The following is a 17,500-nucleotide window of genomic DNA, read 5'->3' on the forward strand; positions in this document are numbered from 1 at the left end:
AGTGTTTGGGTAGTTAGCAGGTCTATTATATTGCCTGGTGACCAGTGTTTGGGTAGGTAGGAGGTATATTATATTCCCTGGTGACCAGTGTTTGGGTAGGTAGGAGGTATATTATATTCCCTGGTGACCAGTGTTTGGGTAGGTAGGAGGTATATTATATTCCCTGGTGACCAGTGTTTGGGTAGGTAGGAGGTATATTATATTCCCTAGTGACCAGTGTTTGGGTAGGTAGGATGTATATTATATTCCCTGGTATTCAGTGTTTGGGTAGGTAGGAGGTATATTATATTCCCTGGTGACCAGTGTTTGGGTAGGTAGGATGTATATTATATTCCCTGGTGTCCAGTGTTTGGGTAGGTAGGTTGTATATTTTATTCCCTGGTGTCCAGTGTTTGGGTAGGTAGGTTGTATATTATATTCCCTAGTGACCAGTGTTTGGGTAGGTAGAATGTATATTATATTCCCTGGTGACCAGTGTTTGGGTAGGTAGGAGGTCTATTATATTCCCTGATGACCAGTGTTTGGGTAGGTAGGAGGTATATTATATTCCCTGGTATCCAGTGTTTGGGTAGGTAGGAGGTATATTATATTCCCTGGTGACCAGTGTTTGGGTAGGTAGGAGGTATATTATATTCCCTGGTGACCAGTGTTTGGGTAGGTAGGAGGTATATTATATTCCCTGGTGACCAGTGTTTGGGTAGGTAGGAGGTATATTATATTCCCTGATGACCAGTGTTTGGGTAGGTAGGAGGTATATTATATTCCCTGGTGACCAGTGTTTGGGTAGGTAGGGGGTATATTATATTCCCTGGTGTCCAGTGTTTGGGTAGGTAGGAGGTATATTATATTCCCTGGTGTCCAGTGTTTGGGTAGGTAGGATGTATATTATATTCCCTGGTGTCGAGTGTTTGGGTAGGTAGGAGGTATATTATATTCCCTGGTGTCCAGTGTTTGGGTAGGTAGGAGGTATATTATATTCCCTGATGTCCAGTGTTTGGGTAGGTAGGAGGTATATTATATTCCCTGGTGACCAGTGTTTGGGTAGGTAGGATGTATATTATATTCCCTGGTGACCAGTGTTTGGGTAGGTAGGATGTATATTATATTCCCTGGTGTCCAGTGTTTGGGTAGGTAGGATGTATATTATATTCCCTGGGGTCCTGTATTTGGGTAGGTAGGCGGTATATTATATTCCCTGGTGTCCAGTGTTTGGGTAGGTAGGAGGTATATTATATTCCCTGGTGACCAGTGTTTGGGTAGGTAGGATGTATATTATATTCCCTGGGGTCCTGTATTTGGGTAGGTAGGTTGTATATTATATTCCCTGGTGTCCAGTGTTTGGGTAGGTAGGATGTATATTATATTCCCTGGTGACCAGTGTTTGGGTAGGTAGGAGGTATATTATATTCCCTGGTGTCCAGTGTTTGGGTAGGTAGGAGGTATATTATATTCCCTGGTGACCAGTGTTTGGGTAGGTAGGAGTTATATTATATTCTCTGGTGACCAGTGTTTGGGTAGGTAGGAGGTATATTATATTCCCTGGTGACCAGTGTTTGGGTAGGTAGGATGTATATTATATTCACTGGTGTCCAGTGTTTGGGTAGGTAGGAGGTATATTATATTCCCTGGTGACCAGTGTTTGGGTAGGTAGGAGGTATATTATATTCCCTGGTGTCCAGTGTTTGGGTAGGTAGGATGTATATTATATTCTCTGGTGACCAGTGTTTGGGTAGGTAGGATGTATATTATATTCTCTGGTGACCAGTGTTTGGGTAGGTAGGAGGTATATTATATTCCCTGGTGTCCAGTGTTTGGGTAGGTAGGAGGTATATTATATTCCCTGGTGACCAGTGTTTGGGTAGGTAGGAGGTATATTATATTCCCTGGTGTCCAGTGTTTGGGTAGGTAGGATGTATATTATATTCCCTGGTGACCAGTGTTTGGGTAGGTAGGAGGTATATTATATTCCCTGGTGACCAGTGTTTGGGTAGGTAGGAGGTATATTATATTCTCTGGTGACCAGTGTTTGGGTAGGTAGGATGTATATTATATTCTCTGGTGACCAGTGTTTGGGTAGGTAGGAGGTATATTATATTCCCTGGTGTCCAGTGTTTGGGTAGGTAGGAGGTATATTATATTCCCTGGTGTCCAGTGTTTGGGTAGGTAGGAGGTATATTATATTCTCTGGTGACCAGTGTTTGGGTAGGTAGGATGTATATTATATTCCCTGGTGTCCAGTGTTTGGGTAGGTAGGAGGTATATTATATTCCCTGGTGTCCAGTGTTTGGGTAGGTAGGAGGTATATTATATTCCCTGGTGACCAGTGTTTTCTACCGATCCTGTGATCTCTACAATTCCAAAACTTTTTCTTCTTGGTGTTGTAACTTCATTGTTGAGGCGTTTATTAGAAAAGTTACATGAAGCCGTCAGTTTTCAGGTTGACCACTAGGTGTCAGTGTTGTATTAGAAGCAGGGACAATCTACAGGGATTAGGGATCATTACGGGATTAGGGTTCTTTACATTGTATCTGCAGTCATGTTATGTTATAATTATATTTATTACCTTGATTATTGTATTTTTATTTGTTTTTCAGGAGAAGCTACAAATGTGGGGAAAAAGATGATAAACCATGTAACAAAATATTGTAGAAAATATCCACCGATGAAGAAATAAACCATAAGGCAGGGACTAGTAATAACCGGTAATAAATAAAAACTTTGAGGGCCACATGAACATTTTCCAAAATTCATACTCAATTCTCATTTTCACCACTAGGTGTCAGTACATATTTCCATTTAAATAGGAGTGTAAACCCCTTGTCATCCTTCTCGGCAGTGTCGCTAGGAGTGGCCGGAGAGGGGAGGGTGACTATAGGACAGCAGAATATAATCTATTGTTCTCTGTTATCAGACATGTCAGGCTGGGAGAGGATGACTGTAGGACAGGTGAATACAATCTATTGTTCTCTGTTATCAGACATGTCAGGCTGTGGGGAGGATGACTGTAGGATAGGTGAATACAATCTATTGTTCTCTGTTATCAGACATGTCAGGCTGGGGAGAGGATGACTGTAGGACAGGTGAATACAATCTATTGTTCTCTGTTATCAGACATGTTAGGCTGGGGGAGGATGACTGTAGGACAGGTGAATACCATCTATTGCTCTCTGTTATCAGACATGTCAGGCTGGGAGAGGATGACTGTAGGACAGGTGAATACAATCTATTGTTCTCTGTTATCAGACATGTCAGGCTGGGGAGAGGATGACTGTAGGACAGGTGAATACAATCTATTGTTCTCTGTTATCAGACATGTCAGGCTGGGAGAGGATGACTGTAGGACAGGTGAATACAATCTATTGTTCCCTGTTATCAGACATGTCAGGCTGGGGAGGATGACTGTAGGACAGGTGAATACAATCTAATGTTCTCTGTTATCAGACATGTCAGGCTGGGGAGGATGACTGTAGGACAGGTGAATACAATCTAATGTTCTCTGTTATCAGACATGTCAGGCTGGGGGAGGATGAATGTAGGACAGGTGAATACAATCTATTGTTCTCTGTTATCAGACATGTCAGGCTGGTGAGAGGATGACTGTAGGACGGGTGAATACAATCTAATGTTTTCTGTTATCAGACATGTCAGGCTGGGGGGAGGATGACTGTGGGACAGGTGAATACAATCTCATGTTCTCTGTTATCAGACATGTCAGGCTGGGGGGAGGATGACTGTAGGACAGGTGAATACAATCTATTGTTCTCTGTTATCAGACATGTTAGGCTAGGGAGAGGATGACTGTAGGACAGGTGAATACAATCTATTGCTCTCTGTTATCAGACATGTCAGCCTGGGGGAGGATGACTGTAGGACAGGTGAGTATAATCTATTGTTCTCTGTTATCAGACATGTCAGGCTGGGGGAGGATGACTGTAGGACAGGTGAATACAATCTATTGTCCTCTGTTATCAGACATGTCAGGCTGGGGAGGATGACTATAGGACAGGTGAATACAATCTATTGTTCTCTGTTATCAGACATGTCAGGCTGGGAGAGGATGACTTTAGGGCAGGTGAATACAATCTATTGTTCTCTGTTATCAGACATGTCAGGCTGGGGGAGGATGACTGTAGGACAGGTGAATACAATCTATTGTTCTATGTTATCAGACATGTCAGGCTGGGGGGGGTGACTGTAGGACAGGTGAATACAGTCTATTGTTCTATGTTATCAGACAAGTCAGGCTGGGGGAGGATGACTGTAGGACAGGTGAATACAATCTATTGTTCTCTGTTATCAGACAGGCAGGGCTGGGGAGAGGATGACTGTAGGACAGGTGAATACAATCTATTGTTCTCTGTTATCAGACATGTTAGGCTAGGGAGAGGATGACTGTAGGACAGGTGAATACAATCTATTGTTCTCTGTTATCAGACATGTCAGGCTGGGAGAGGATGACTGTAGGACAGGTGAATACAATCTATTGTTCTCTGTTATCAGACAGGCAGGGCTGGTGGGAGGATGACTGTAGGACAGGTGAATACATTCTATTGTTCTCTGTTATCAGACATGTCAGGCTGGGGGAGGATGACTGTAGGACAGGTGAATACAATCTAATGTTCTCTGTTATCAGACATGTCAGGCTGGGGGAGGATGAATGTAGGACAGGTGAATACAATCTATTGTTCTCTGTTATCAGACATGTCAGGCTGGTGAGAGGATGACTGTAGGACGGGTGAATACAATCTAATGTTTTCTGTTATCAGACATGTCAGGCTGGGGGGAGGATGACTGTAGGACAGGTGAATACAATCTATTGTTCTCTGTTATCAGACATGTCAGGCTGGGGGGAGGATGACTGTAGGACAGGTGAATACAATCTATTGTTCTATGTTATCAGACATGTCAGGCTGGGGGAGGATGACTGTAGGACAGGTGAATACAATCTATTGTTCTCTGTTATCAGACATGTTAGGCTAGGGAGAGGATGACTGTAGGACAGGTGAATACAATCTATTGCTCTCTGTTATCAGACATGTCAGGCTGGGGGAGGATGACTGTAGGACAGGTGAGTATAATCTATTGTTCTCTGTTATCAGACATGTCAGGCTGGGGGAGGATGACTGTAGGACAGGTGAATACAATCTATTGTTCTCTGTTATCAGACATGTCAGGCTGGGAGAGGATGACTTTAGGGCAGGTGAATACAATCTATTGTTCTCTGTTATCTGACATGTCAGGCTGGGGGAGGATGACTGTAGGACAGGTGAATACAATCTATTGTTCTCTGTTATCAGACATGTCAGGTTGGGGAGGATGACTGTAGGACAGGTGAATACAATCTATTGTTCTATGTTATCAGACATGTCAGGCTGGGGGGGTGACTGTAGGACAGGTGAATACAGTCTATTGTTCTATGTTATCAGACAAGTCAGGCTGGGGGAGGATGACTGTAGGACAGGTGAATACAATCTATTGTTCTCTGTTATCAGACAGGCAGGGCTGGGAGAGGATGACTGTAGGACAGGTGAATACAATCTATTGTTCTCTGTTATCAGACAGGCAGGGCTGGTGGGAGGATGACTGTAGGACAGGTGAATACAATCTATTGTTCTCTGTTATCAGACATGTCAGGCTGGGGAAGGATGACTGTAGGACAGGTGAATACAATCTATTGTTCTCTGTTATCAGACATGTTAGGCTAGGGAGAGGATGACTGTAGGACAGGTGAATACAATCTATTGTTCTCTGTTATCAGACATGTCAGGCTGGGGGAGGATGACTGTAGGACAGGTGAATACAATCTATTGTTCTCTGTTATCAGACATGTCAGGCTGGGGGAGGATGACTTTAGGGCAGGTGAATACAATCTATTGTTCTCTGTTATCAGACATGTCAGGCTGGGGGAGGATGACTTTAGGGCAGGTGAATACAATCTATTGTTCTCTGTTATCAGACATGTCAGGCTGAGGGAGGATGACTGTAGGACAGGTGAATACAATCTATTGTTCTATGTTATCAGACATGTCAGGCTGGGGGAGGATGACTGTAGGACAGGTGAATACAATCTATTGTTCTATGTTATCAGACAAGTCAGGCTGGGGGAGGATGACTGTAGGACAGGTGAATACAATCTATTGTTCTCTGTTATCAGACAGGCAGGGCTGGGGAGAGGATGACTGTAGGACAGGTGAATACAATCTATTGTTCTCTGTTATCAGACAGGCAGGGCTGGGGAGAGGATGACTGTAGGACAGGTGAATACAATCTATTGTTCTCTGTTATCAGACATGTCAGGCTGGGGAGAGGATGACTGTAGGACAGGTGAATACAATCTATTGTCCCTGTTATCAGACATGTCAGGCTGGGGGAGGATGACTGTAGGACAGTTGAATACAATCTATTGTTCTCTGTTATCAGACATGTCAGGCTGGGGAGAGGATGACTGTAGGACAGGTGAATACAATCTATTGTCCCTGTTATCAGACATGTCAGGCCGGGGGAGGATGACTGTAGGACAGGTGAATACAATCTATTGTTCTCTGTTATCAGACATGTCAGGCTGGGGGAGGATGACTGTAGGACAGGTGAATACAATATATTGTTCTCTGTTATCAGACATGTCAGGCTGGGGGAGGATGACTGTAGGACAGGTGAATACAATCTATTGTTCTCTGTTATCAGACATGTCAGGCTGGGAGAGGATGACTGTAGGACAGGTGAATACAATCTATTGTTCTCTGTTATCAGACATGTCAGGCTGGGAGAGGATGACTGTAGGACAGGTGAATACAATCTATTGTTCTCTGTTATCAGACAGGCAGGGCTGGGGAGAGGATGACTGTAGGACAGGTGAATACAATCTATTGTTCTCTGTTATCAGACATGTCAGGCTGGGGAGAGGATGACTGTAGGACAGGTGAATACAATCTATTGTCCCTGTTATCAGACATGTCAGGCTGGGGGAGGATGACTGTAGGACAGTTGAATACAATCTATTGTTCTCTGTTATCAGACATGTCAGGCTGGGGAGAGGATGACTGTAGGACAGGTGAATACAATCTATTGTCCCTGTTATCAGACATGTCAGGCCGGGGGAGGATGACTGTAGGACAGGTGAATACAATCTATTGTTCTCTGTTATCAGACATGTCAGGCTGGGGGAGGATGACTGTAGGACACGTGAATACAATATATTGTTCTCTGTTATCAGACATGTCAGGCTGGGAGAGGATGACTGTAGGACAGGTGAATACAATCTATTGTTCTCTGTTATCAGACATGTCAGGCTGGGAGAGGATGACTGTAGGACAGGTGAATACATCTATTGTTCTCTGTTATCAGACATGTCAGGCTGGGGGAGGATGACTGTAGGACAGGTGAATACAATCTATTGTTCTCTGTTATCAGACATGTCAGGCTGGGAGAGGATGACTGTAGGACAGGTGAATACAATCTATTGTCCCCTGTTACCAGCTAGTCTGGAGCCTGTGATGTGATGAATTGTGGGATTGTTGGACAAGTAAACACTCCGCTTGCGCTTCTTAGAAGCCATTGCTGCCTGGCACCAGAAAAACATTAAAGGAAAAGCCTCCGGGAGACACAAGATTCATTCCTGCGTCTCAGCCCAGCGGAGGTGACTCACAGGATCAATACTGATCACATGACCCCAGGAACAGGGCGTGGCCTCAGTGTGGAGCTGTAATGGCGGCCATATTGATTTTCAAACCATCTTCGCAGAAATACACGTAACTAATGTCCTAACAAAAACCGGAGACGCAAGTCCACCCCGTACATGACCCCACCAAGTGCCAGTCAGGGTCAGAAGAAGTGAACCCGCTAACAAGTGGACTCTTCCTGTCATGTGACCCCTCCTGTCATGTGAACCCTCCTGTCATGTGACCTCTCCTGTCATGTGACCCCCTCCTGTCATGTGGCACTCTCTGCCTTTCTGATTGGCTATAAGGTTGACAGTGATTAGGAGCACGTGACACGTCGTTTCCAGCCCCTGACTGGCACTTTGAGGGGTCATTTAGTTGTAGTTTTACCCTTTAGTTTTTGGTGTTATTAGGGCATCTGTTTCCTCCTTCAATGTGTGCGATTGAGGTACGGAAATTAAATGGTCCTAGGGAATCAAAAGTCTATTTTATTATAATAGTAAAAGGGGCGGGGCTGTGACAACTTCTGGTCCTTGTCGTGTAATAATGTTTGTAGAAGTGTTCAAGGTGACACTGTGCATGCATATCTGAGTAGATGTGGCAGACATGTCTCCGGTGAAGCCCCATTCTTTGCCGTCTCGCTCATCCACGTGATTGTGGCGCTCCACGGACCCGACTCCATACACGTGAGGAGCGATTTGTAAATCCTATAGGGATCATGAATATTTAAAGGCACGGCAGGAAATATCCTCATCATCAGATTCAAGAAAAAAACGGGTCACAATGTCATGTGCCTGTTATGCAGATCATAAACCGGGTCATCGATCTGTCCCCGTAACCCACATCTCATGCAAATTATCAGCTGATTACATCTACAGACAATGTGGAGAGCGTAAACACCGCCACCCGCACCCTACAGGCCCAGTACATACCGAGATAGTCTGCAGGATATATCACTATGTATCTGTCAGGAGGTAGAGGAGCAATGTTCTGCAGATCTGTAGAGGTCAGTGGTGTAATAATCTGCAGGGTATATCACTATGTATCTGTCAGGAGGTGGAGGAGCAATGTTCTGCAGATCTGTAGAGAGGTCAGTGGTGTAATAATCTGCAGGATATATCACTGTATCTGTCAGGAGGTAGAGGAGCGATGTTCTGCAGATCTATAGAGAGGTCAGTGATGTAATAATCTGCAGGATATATCACTATGTATCTGTCAGGAGGTAGAGGAGCGATGTTCTGCAGATCTGTAGAGAGGTCAGTGGTGTAATAATCTGCAGGATATATCACTATGTGTCTGTCAGGAGGTAGAGGAGCGATGTTCTGTAGATCTGTAGAGACGTCAGTGGTGTAATAATCTGCAGGATATATCACTATGTATCTGTCAGGAGGTAGAGGAGCGATGTTCTGCAGATCTGTAGAGAGGACAGTGGTGTAATAATCTGCAGGATATATCACTATGTATCTGTCAGGAGGTAGAGGAGCGATGTTCTGCAGATCTGTAGAGGTCAGTGGTGTAATAATCTGCAGGATATATCACTATGTATCTGTCAGGAGGTGGAGGAGCGATGTTCTGCAGATCTGTAGAGAGGTCAGTGGTGTAATAATCTGCAAGATATATCACTATGTATCTGTCAGGAGGTAGAGGAGCAATGTTCTGCAGATCTGTAGAGAGGACAGTGGTGTAATAATCTGCAGGATATATCACTATGTATCTGTCAGGAGGTAGAGGAGCGATGTTCTGCAGATCTGTAGAGAGGTCAGTGGTGTAATAATCTGCAGGATATATCACTATGTATCTGTCAGGAGGTAGAGGAGCGATGTTCTGCAGATCTGTAGAGAGGTCAGTGGTGTAATAATCTGCAGGATATATCACTATGTATCTGTCAGGTGGTGGAGGAGCAATGTTCTGCAGATCTGTAGAGAGGTCAGTGGTGTAATAATCTGCAGGATATATCACTATGTATCTGTCAGGAGGTAGAGGAGCGATGTTCTGCAGATCTGTAGAGAGGTCAGTGGTGTAATAATCTGCAGGATATATCACTATGTATCTGTCAGGAGGTAGAGGAGCGATGTTCTGCAGATCTGTAGAGAGGTCAGTGGTGTAATAATCTGCAGGATATATCACTATGTATCTGTCAGGGGGTAGAGGAGCGATGTTCTGCAGATCTGTAGAGAGGTCAGTGGTGTAATAATCTGCAGGATATACCACTATGTATCTGTCAGGAGGTAGAGGAGCGATGTTCTGCAGATCTATAGAGAGGTCAGTGGTGTAATAATCTGCAGGATATATCACTATGTATCTGTCAGGAGGTAGAGGAGCAATGTTCTGCAGATCTGTAGAGAGGTCAGTGGTGTAATAATCTGCAGGATATATCACTATGTATCTGTCAGGGGGTAGAGGAGCGATGTTCTGCAGATCTGTAGAGAGGTCAGTGGTGTAATAATCTGCAGGATATATCACTATGTATCTGTCAGGAGGTAGAGGAGCAATGTTCTGCAGATCTGTAGAGGTCAGTGGTGTAATAATCTGCAGGATATATCACTATGTATCTGTCAGGAGGTGGAGGAGCAATGTTCTGCAGATCTGTAGAGAGGTCAGTGGTGTAATAATCTGCAGGATATATCACTATGTATCTGTCAGGAGGTGGAGGAGCGATGTTCTGCAGATCTGTAGAGAGGTCAGTGGTGTAATAATCTGCAGGATATATCACTATGTATCTGTCAGGAGGTGGAGGAGCGATGTTCTGCAGATCTGTAGAGAGGTCACTGGTGTAATAATCTGCAGGATATATCACTATGTATCTGTCAGGAGGTAGAGGAGCAATGTTCTGCAGATCTGTAGAGAGGTCAGTGGTGTAATAATCTGCAGGATATATCACTATGTATCTGTCAGGAGGTAGAGGAGCGATGTTCTGCAGATCTGTAGAGAGGACAGTGGTGTAATAATCTGCAGGATATATCACTATGTATCTGTCAGGAGGTAGAGGAGCAATGTTCTGCAGATCTGTAGAGAGGTCAGTGGTGTAATAATCTGCAGGATATATCACTATGTATCTGTCAGGAGGTGGAGGAGCAATGTTCTGCAGATCTGTAGAGAGGTCAGTGGTGTAATAATCTGCAGGATATATCACTATGTATCTGTCAGGAGGTAGAGGAGCGATGTTCTGCAGATCTGTAGAGAGGTCAGTGGTGTAATAATCTGCAGGATATATCACTATGTATCTGTCAGGAGGTAGAGGAGCGATGTTCTGCAGATCTGTAGAGAGGTCAGTGGTGTAATAATCTGCAGGATATATCACTATGTATCTGTCAGGAGGTGGAGGAGCGATGTTCTGCAGATCTGTAGAGAGGTCAGTGGTGTAATAATCTGCAGGATATATCACTATGTATCTGTCAGGAGGTGGAGGAGCAATGTTCTGCAGATCTGTAGAGGGGTCAGTGGTGTAATAATCTGCAGGATATATCACTATGTATCTGTCAGGGGGTAGAGGAGCGATGTTCTGCAGGTCTGTAGAGAGGTCAGTGGTGTAATAATCTGCAGGATATATCACTATGTATCTGTCAGGAGGTGGAGGAGCAATGTTCTGCAGATCTGTAGAGAGGTCAGTGGTGTAATAATCTGCAGGATATATCACTATGTATCTGTCAGGAGGTAGAGGAGCGATGTTCTGCAGATCTGTAGAGAGGTCAGTGGTGTAATAATCTGCAGGATATATCACTATGTATCTGTCAGGAGGTGGAGGAGCGATGTTCTGCAGATCTGTAGAGAGGTCAGTGGTGTAATAATCTGCAGGATATATCACTATGTATCTGTCAGGAGGTAGAGGAGCGATGTTCTGCAGATCTGTAGAGAGGTCAGTGGTGTAATAATCTGCAGGATATATCACTATGTATCTGTCAGGAGGTGGAGGAGCGATGTTCTGCAGATCTGTAGAGAGGTCAGTGGTGTAATAATCTGCAGGATATATCACTATGTATCTGTCAGGAGGTGGAGGAGCAATGTTCTGCAGATCTGTAGAGAGGTCAGTGGTGTAATAATCTGCAGGATATATCACTATGTATCTGTCAGGAGGTAGAGGAGCGATGTTCTGCAGATCTGTAGAGAGGTCAGTGGTGTAATAATCTGCAGGATATATCACTATGTATCTGTCAGGAGGTAGAGGAGCGATGTTCTGCAGATCTGTATAGAGGTCAGTGGTGTAATAATCTGCAGGATATATCACTATGTATCTGTCAGGAGGTGGAGGAGCGATGTTCTGCAGATCTGTAGAGAGGTCAGTGGTGTAATAATCTGCAGGATATATCACTATGTATCTGTCAGGAGGTAGAGGAGCGATGTTCTGCAGATATGTAGAGAGGTCAGTGGTGTAATAATCTGCAGGATATATCACTATGTATCTGTCAGGAGGTAGAGGAGCGATGCTCTGCAGATCTGTAGAGAGGACAGTGGTGTAATAATCTGCAGGATATATCACTATGTATCTGTCAGGCGGTAGAGGAGCAATGTTCTGCAGATCTGTAGAGAGGTCAGTGGTGTAATAATCTGCAGGATATATCACTATGTATCTGTCAGGAGGTGGAGGAGCAATGTTCTGCAGATCTGTAGAGAGGTCAGTGGTGTAATAATCTGCAGGATATATCACTATGTATCTGTCAGGAGGTAGAGGAGCGATGTTCTGCAGATCTGTAGAGAGGTCAGTGGTGTAATAATCTGCAGGATATATCACTATGTATCTGTCAGGAGGTGGAGGAGCAATGTTCTGCAGATCTGTAGAGAGGTCAGTGGTGTAATAATCTGCAGGATATATCACTATGTATCTGTCAGGAGGTAGAGGAGCGATGTTCTGCAGATCTGTAGAGAGGTCAGTGGTGTAATAATCTGCAGGATATATCACTATGTATCTGTCAGGAGGTAGAGGAGCGATGTTCTGCAGATCTGTAGAGAGGTCAGTGGTGTAATAATCTGTAGGATATATCACTATGTATCTGTCAGGAGGTAGAGGAGCGATGTTCTGCAGATCTGTAGAGAGGTCAGTGGTGTAATAATCTGCAGGATATATCACTATGTATCTGTCAGGAGGTAGAGGAGCGATGTTCTGCAGATCTGTAGAGAGGTCAGTGGTGTAATAATCTGCAGGATATATCACTATGTATCTGTCAGGAGGTGGAGGAGCGATGTTCTGCAGATCTGTAGAGAGGTCAGTGGTGTTATAATCTGCAGGATATATCACTATGTATCTGTCAGGAGGTAGAGGAGCAATATTCTGCAGATCTGTAGAGAGGTCAGTGGTGTAATAATCTGCAGGATATATCACTATGTATCTGTCAGGAGGTAGAGGAGCGATGTTCTGCAGATCTGTAGAGAGGTCAGTGGTGTAATAATCTGCAGGATATATCACTATGTATCTGTCAGGAGGTGGAGGAGCAATGTTCTGCAGATCTGTAGAGAGGTCAGTGGTGTAATAATCTGCAGGATATATCACTATGTGTCTGTCAGGAGGTAGAGGAGCGATGTTCTGCAGATCTGTAGAGAGGTCAGTGGTGTAATAATCTGCAGGATATATCACTATGTATCTGTCAGGAGGTAGAGGAGCGATGTTCTGCAGATCTGTAGAGAGGTCAGTGGTGTAATAATCTGCAGGATATATCACTATGTATCTGTCAGGAGGTAGAGGAGCAATGTTCTGCAGATCTGTAGAGAGGTCAGTGGTGTAATAATCTGCAGGATATATCACTATGTATCTGTCAGGAGGTAGAGGAGCGATGTTCTGCAGATCTGTAGAGAGGTCAGTGGTGTAATAATCTGCAGGATATATCACTATGTATCTGTCAGGAGGTGGAGGAGCGATGCTCTGCAGATCTGTAGAGAGGTCAGTGGTGTAATAATCTGCAGGATATATCACTATGTATCTGTCAGGAGGTAGAGGAGCAATGTTCTGCAGATCTGTAGAGAGGTCAGTGGTGTAATAATCTGCAGGATATATCACTATGTATCTGTCAGGAGGTAGAGGAGCAATGTTCTGCAGATCTGTAGAGAGGTCAGTGGTGTAATAATCTGCAGGATATATCACTATGTATCTGTCAGGAGGTAGAGGAGCAATGTTCTGCAGATCTGTAGAGAGGTCAGTGGTGTAATAATCTGCAGGATATATCACTATGTATCTGTCAGGAGGTGGAGGAGCGATGTTCTGCAGATCTGTAGAGAGGTCAGTGGTGTAATAATCTGCAGGATATATCACTATGTGTCTGTCAGGAGGTAGAGGAGCGATGTTCTGCAGATCTGTAGAGAGGTCAGTGGTGTAATAATCTGCAGGATATATCACTATGTACCTGTCAGGAGGTGGAGGAGCGATGTTCTGCAGATCTGTAGATAGGTCAGTGGTGTAATAATCTGCAGGATATATCACTATGTATCTGTCAGGAGGTGGAGGAGCGATGTTCTGCAGATCTGTAGAGAGGTCAGTGGTGTAATAATCTGCAGGATATATCACTATGTATCTGTCAGGAGGTGGAGGAGCGATGTTCTGCAGATCTGTAGAGAGGTCAGTGGTGTAATAATCTGCAGGATATATCACTATGTATCTGTCAGGAGGTGGAGGAGCAATGTTCTGCAGATCTGTAGAGAGGTCAGTGGTGTAATAATCTGCAGGATATATCACTATGTATCTGTCAGGTGGAGGAGCGATGTTCTGCAGATCTGTAGAGAGGTCAGTGGTGTAATAATCTGCAGGATATATCACTATGTATCTGTCAGGAGGTGGAGGAGCGATGTTCTGCAGATCTGTAGAGAGGTCAGTGGTGTAATAATCTGCAGGATATATCACTATGTATCTGTCAGGAGGAGGAGGAGCGATGTTCTGCAGATCTGTAGAGAGGTCAGTGGTGTAATAATCTGCAGGATATATCACTATGTATCTGTCAGGAGGTGGAGGAGCGATGTTCTGCAGATCTGTAGAGAGGTCAGTGGTGTAATAATCTGCAGGATATATCACTATGTATCTGTCAGGAGGTGGAGGAGCAATGTTCTGCAGATCTGTAGAGAGGTCAGTGGTGTAATAATCTGCAGGATATATCACTATGTATCTGTCAGGTGGAGGAGCGATGTTCTGCAGATCTGTAGAGAGGTCAGTGGTGTAATAATCTGCAGGATATATCACTATGTATCTGTCAGGGGGTAGAGGAGCGATGTTCTGCAGATCTGTAGAGAGGTCAGTGGTGTAATAATCTGCAGGATATATCACTATGTATCTGTCAGGAGGTGGAGGAGCGATGTTCTGCAGATCTGTAGAGAGGTCAGTGATGTAATAATCTGCAGGATATATCACTATGTATCTGTCAGGAGGTAGAGGAGCAATGTTCTGCAGATCTGTAGAGAGGTCAGTGGTGTAATAATCTGCAGGATATATCACTATGTATCTGTCAGGAGGTAGAGGAGCGATGTTCTGCAGATCTGTAGAGAGATCAGTGGTGTAATAATCTGCAGGATATATCACTATGTATCTGTCAGGCGGTGGAGGAGCGATGTTCTGCAGATCTGTAGAGAGGTCAGTGGTGTAATAATCTGCAGGATATATCACTATGTATCTGTCAGGAGGTGGAGGAGCAATGTTCTGCAGATCTGTAGAGAGGTCAGTGGTGTAATAATCTGCAGGATATATCACTATGTATCTGTCAGGAGGTGGAGGAGCGATGTTCTGCAGGTCTGTAGAGGTGAGTGGTGTAATAGTCTGCAGTGAGTATGTAGCTGTCAGTCGGTTTCTGGTGACACTGCTGGGTACACTGGTGAGGATGATGGGAGTGATGAGACGTGCTATGCTGGGAGATGAATGTTTGCTCTATGATGAGATGTAATGTACATTACACATCCCGGTGCCGTTCATCCTAGAGAAAGAAGGTGCGAATTATCTGGTAATGTGGGGTCTACTCTGTGGGGGGCGCTCATCAATCATCAGTGCACCCGTCACCCAGATATCTGATAGATAGATAGATAGATATGAGATAGATTAGATAGATAGATAGATAGATAGATAGATAGATAGATAGATAGATAGATATGAGATAGATAGATAGATAGATAGATAGATAGATAGATAGATAGATAGATAGATAGATAGATAGATAGATATGAGATAGATAGATATGAGATAGATAGATAGATATGAGATAGATAGATAGATAGATAGATAGATAGATAGATAGATAGATATGAGATAGATAGATATGAGATAGATAGATATGAGATAGATAGATAGATAGATAGATAGATAGATAGATAGATAGATAGATAGATAGATAGATAGATAGATAGATATGAGATAGATAGATAGATAGATATGAGATAGATAGATAGATATGAGATAGATAGATATGAGATAGATAGATATGAGATAGATAGATAGATATGAGATAGATAGATAGATAGATAGATAGATAGATAGATAGATAGATAGATAGATAGATAGATAGATAGATAGATATGAGATAGATAGATAGATAGATATGAGATAGATAGATAGATAGATAGATAGATAGATAGATATGAGATAGATATGAGATAGATAGATAGATAGATAGATAGATAGATAGATAGATAGATAGATAGATAGATAGATAGATAGATAGATAGATAGATAGATAGATATGAGACAGATAGATAGATAGATAGATAGATAGATAGATAGATAGATAGATAGATAGATAGATAGATAGATAGATAGATAGATAGATAGATATGAGATAGATAGATAGATAGATAGATAGATAGATAGATAGATAGATAGATAGATAGATAGATAGATAGATAGATATGAGATAGATAGATAGATAGATAGATAGATATGAGATAGATAGATAGATAGATAGATAGATAGATATGAGATAGATAGATATGAGATAGATAGATAGATAGATAGATAGATAGATAGATATGAGATAGATAGATATGAGATAGATAGATAGATATGAGATAGATAGATAGATATGAGATAGATAGATTCCTTGCTCTGGGGGAGGGGATTTGCTGTGACATGGGGGTGTGGTCTCTGCCCTGATTGATGACATTAGGCCGGGCGGTGCCACACACATGACTGACCCCCTGCCGGGCACAGTGCTTTGGTCCTGTAAACATCAAACCCTGTGAGGTCCGCTGTGATTGGCTGGTGCTGCTGTCATTTGCCAGGCCTTGCCCGCCCCTTCTCCTATAAATGCAGCAGCCTGGCGCCGGTGCCCTCACACCTCTGCCCGTCCTTCTGATCTGCAGCCTGATCCTGGATTACAAATGGTTGTACAGATCCGCAGCAGCCACCAGCCGCACACCAAGATGACGGACATCGGCCACCAGCAGCAGAAAGTGGAAGCCAACATCCTGGTCTTAGGAGCCGAGAACGTGGGCAAATCCGGTAGGTGCACGTGTTATATCGTCCGGTCTGTAGAGGTCACTAGATGGTCAGCTCTTCTGACAAGTCTGGCGACTGCCCCTTTAAATTTCACCCATTTTTAAATTGTGGATTTTACCTGTAATCTGAAATTTCTGTAACTAAAATTTTGTACAAAATTTGACGTGCGTCCGTCTCTTGTTGGCAGCTCTGACGGTCCGGTTTCTGACGCGGAGGTTTATCGGAGAATATGTGGGCACAGGTGAGCTGGAGAATATGAGGAGGGTAATAATACGTGTTATAATGTCCGATAGATGTTATATTTACCCATCCCCCTCCTCTTTATATTACAGAGTCCATCTATACGCACAACGTCACGGTGGATGGCAGAGAAACCTTCTTCAGCATCTGGGACTCCGTCTGTCCGCAGGTAACGATTATAATCTACATGTGGGGGGGGCTGTAT

General features: G+C 43.6%; 1 protein-coding gene across 2 annotated transcripts in view; it reads left to right on the forward strand.

Moving 5' to 3' along the window:
* Window positions 1-17,500, forward strand: part of LOC142698901 (ras-related and estrogen-regulated growth inhibitor-like protein) — a 58,606-nt gene that overhangs the window by 35,801 nt on the left and 5,305 nt on the right. For both annotated transcript variants that reach the window (XM_075847924.1, XM_075847925.1), the window contains 4 exons: window positions 2,595-2,702; window positions 16,920-17,058; window positions 17,243-17,296; window positions 17,388-17,464. In XM_075847924.1, coding sequence (XP_075704039.1) covers window positions 16,938-17,058; window positions 17,243-17,296; window positions 17,388-17,464 — 252 coding nt within the window. In that variant the 5' untranslated portion in view covers window positions 2,595-2,702; window positions 16,920-16,937. The remainder of the gene's footprint in view (window positions 1-2,594; window positions 2,703-16,919; window positions 17,059-17,242; window positions 17,297-17,387; window positions 17,465-17,500) is intronic.

The sequence above is a fragment of the Rhinoderma darwinii genome, unplaced genomic scaffold (assembly GCF_050947455.1).
Source record: "Rhinoderma darwinii isolate aRhiDar2 unplaced genomic scaffold, aRhiDar2.hap1 Scaffold_1041, whole genome shotgun sequence".
In the NCBI taxonomy this organism is placed as follows: Eukaryota; Metazoa; Chordata; class Amphibia; order Anura; family Rhinodermatidae; genus Rhinoderma; species Rhinoderma darwinii.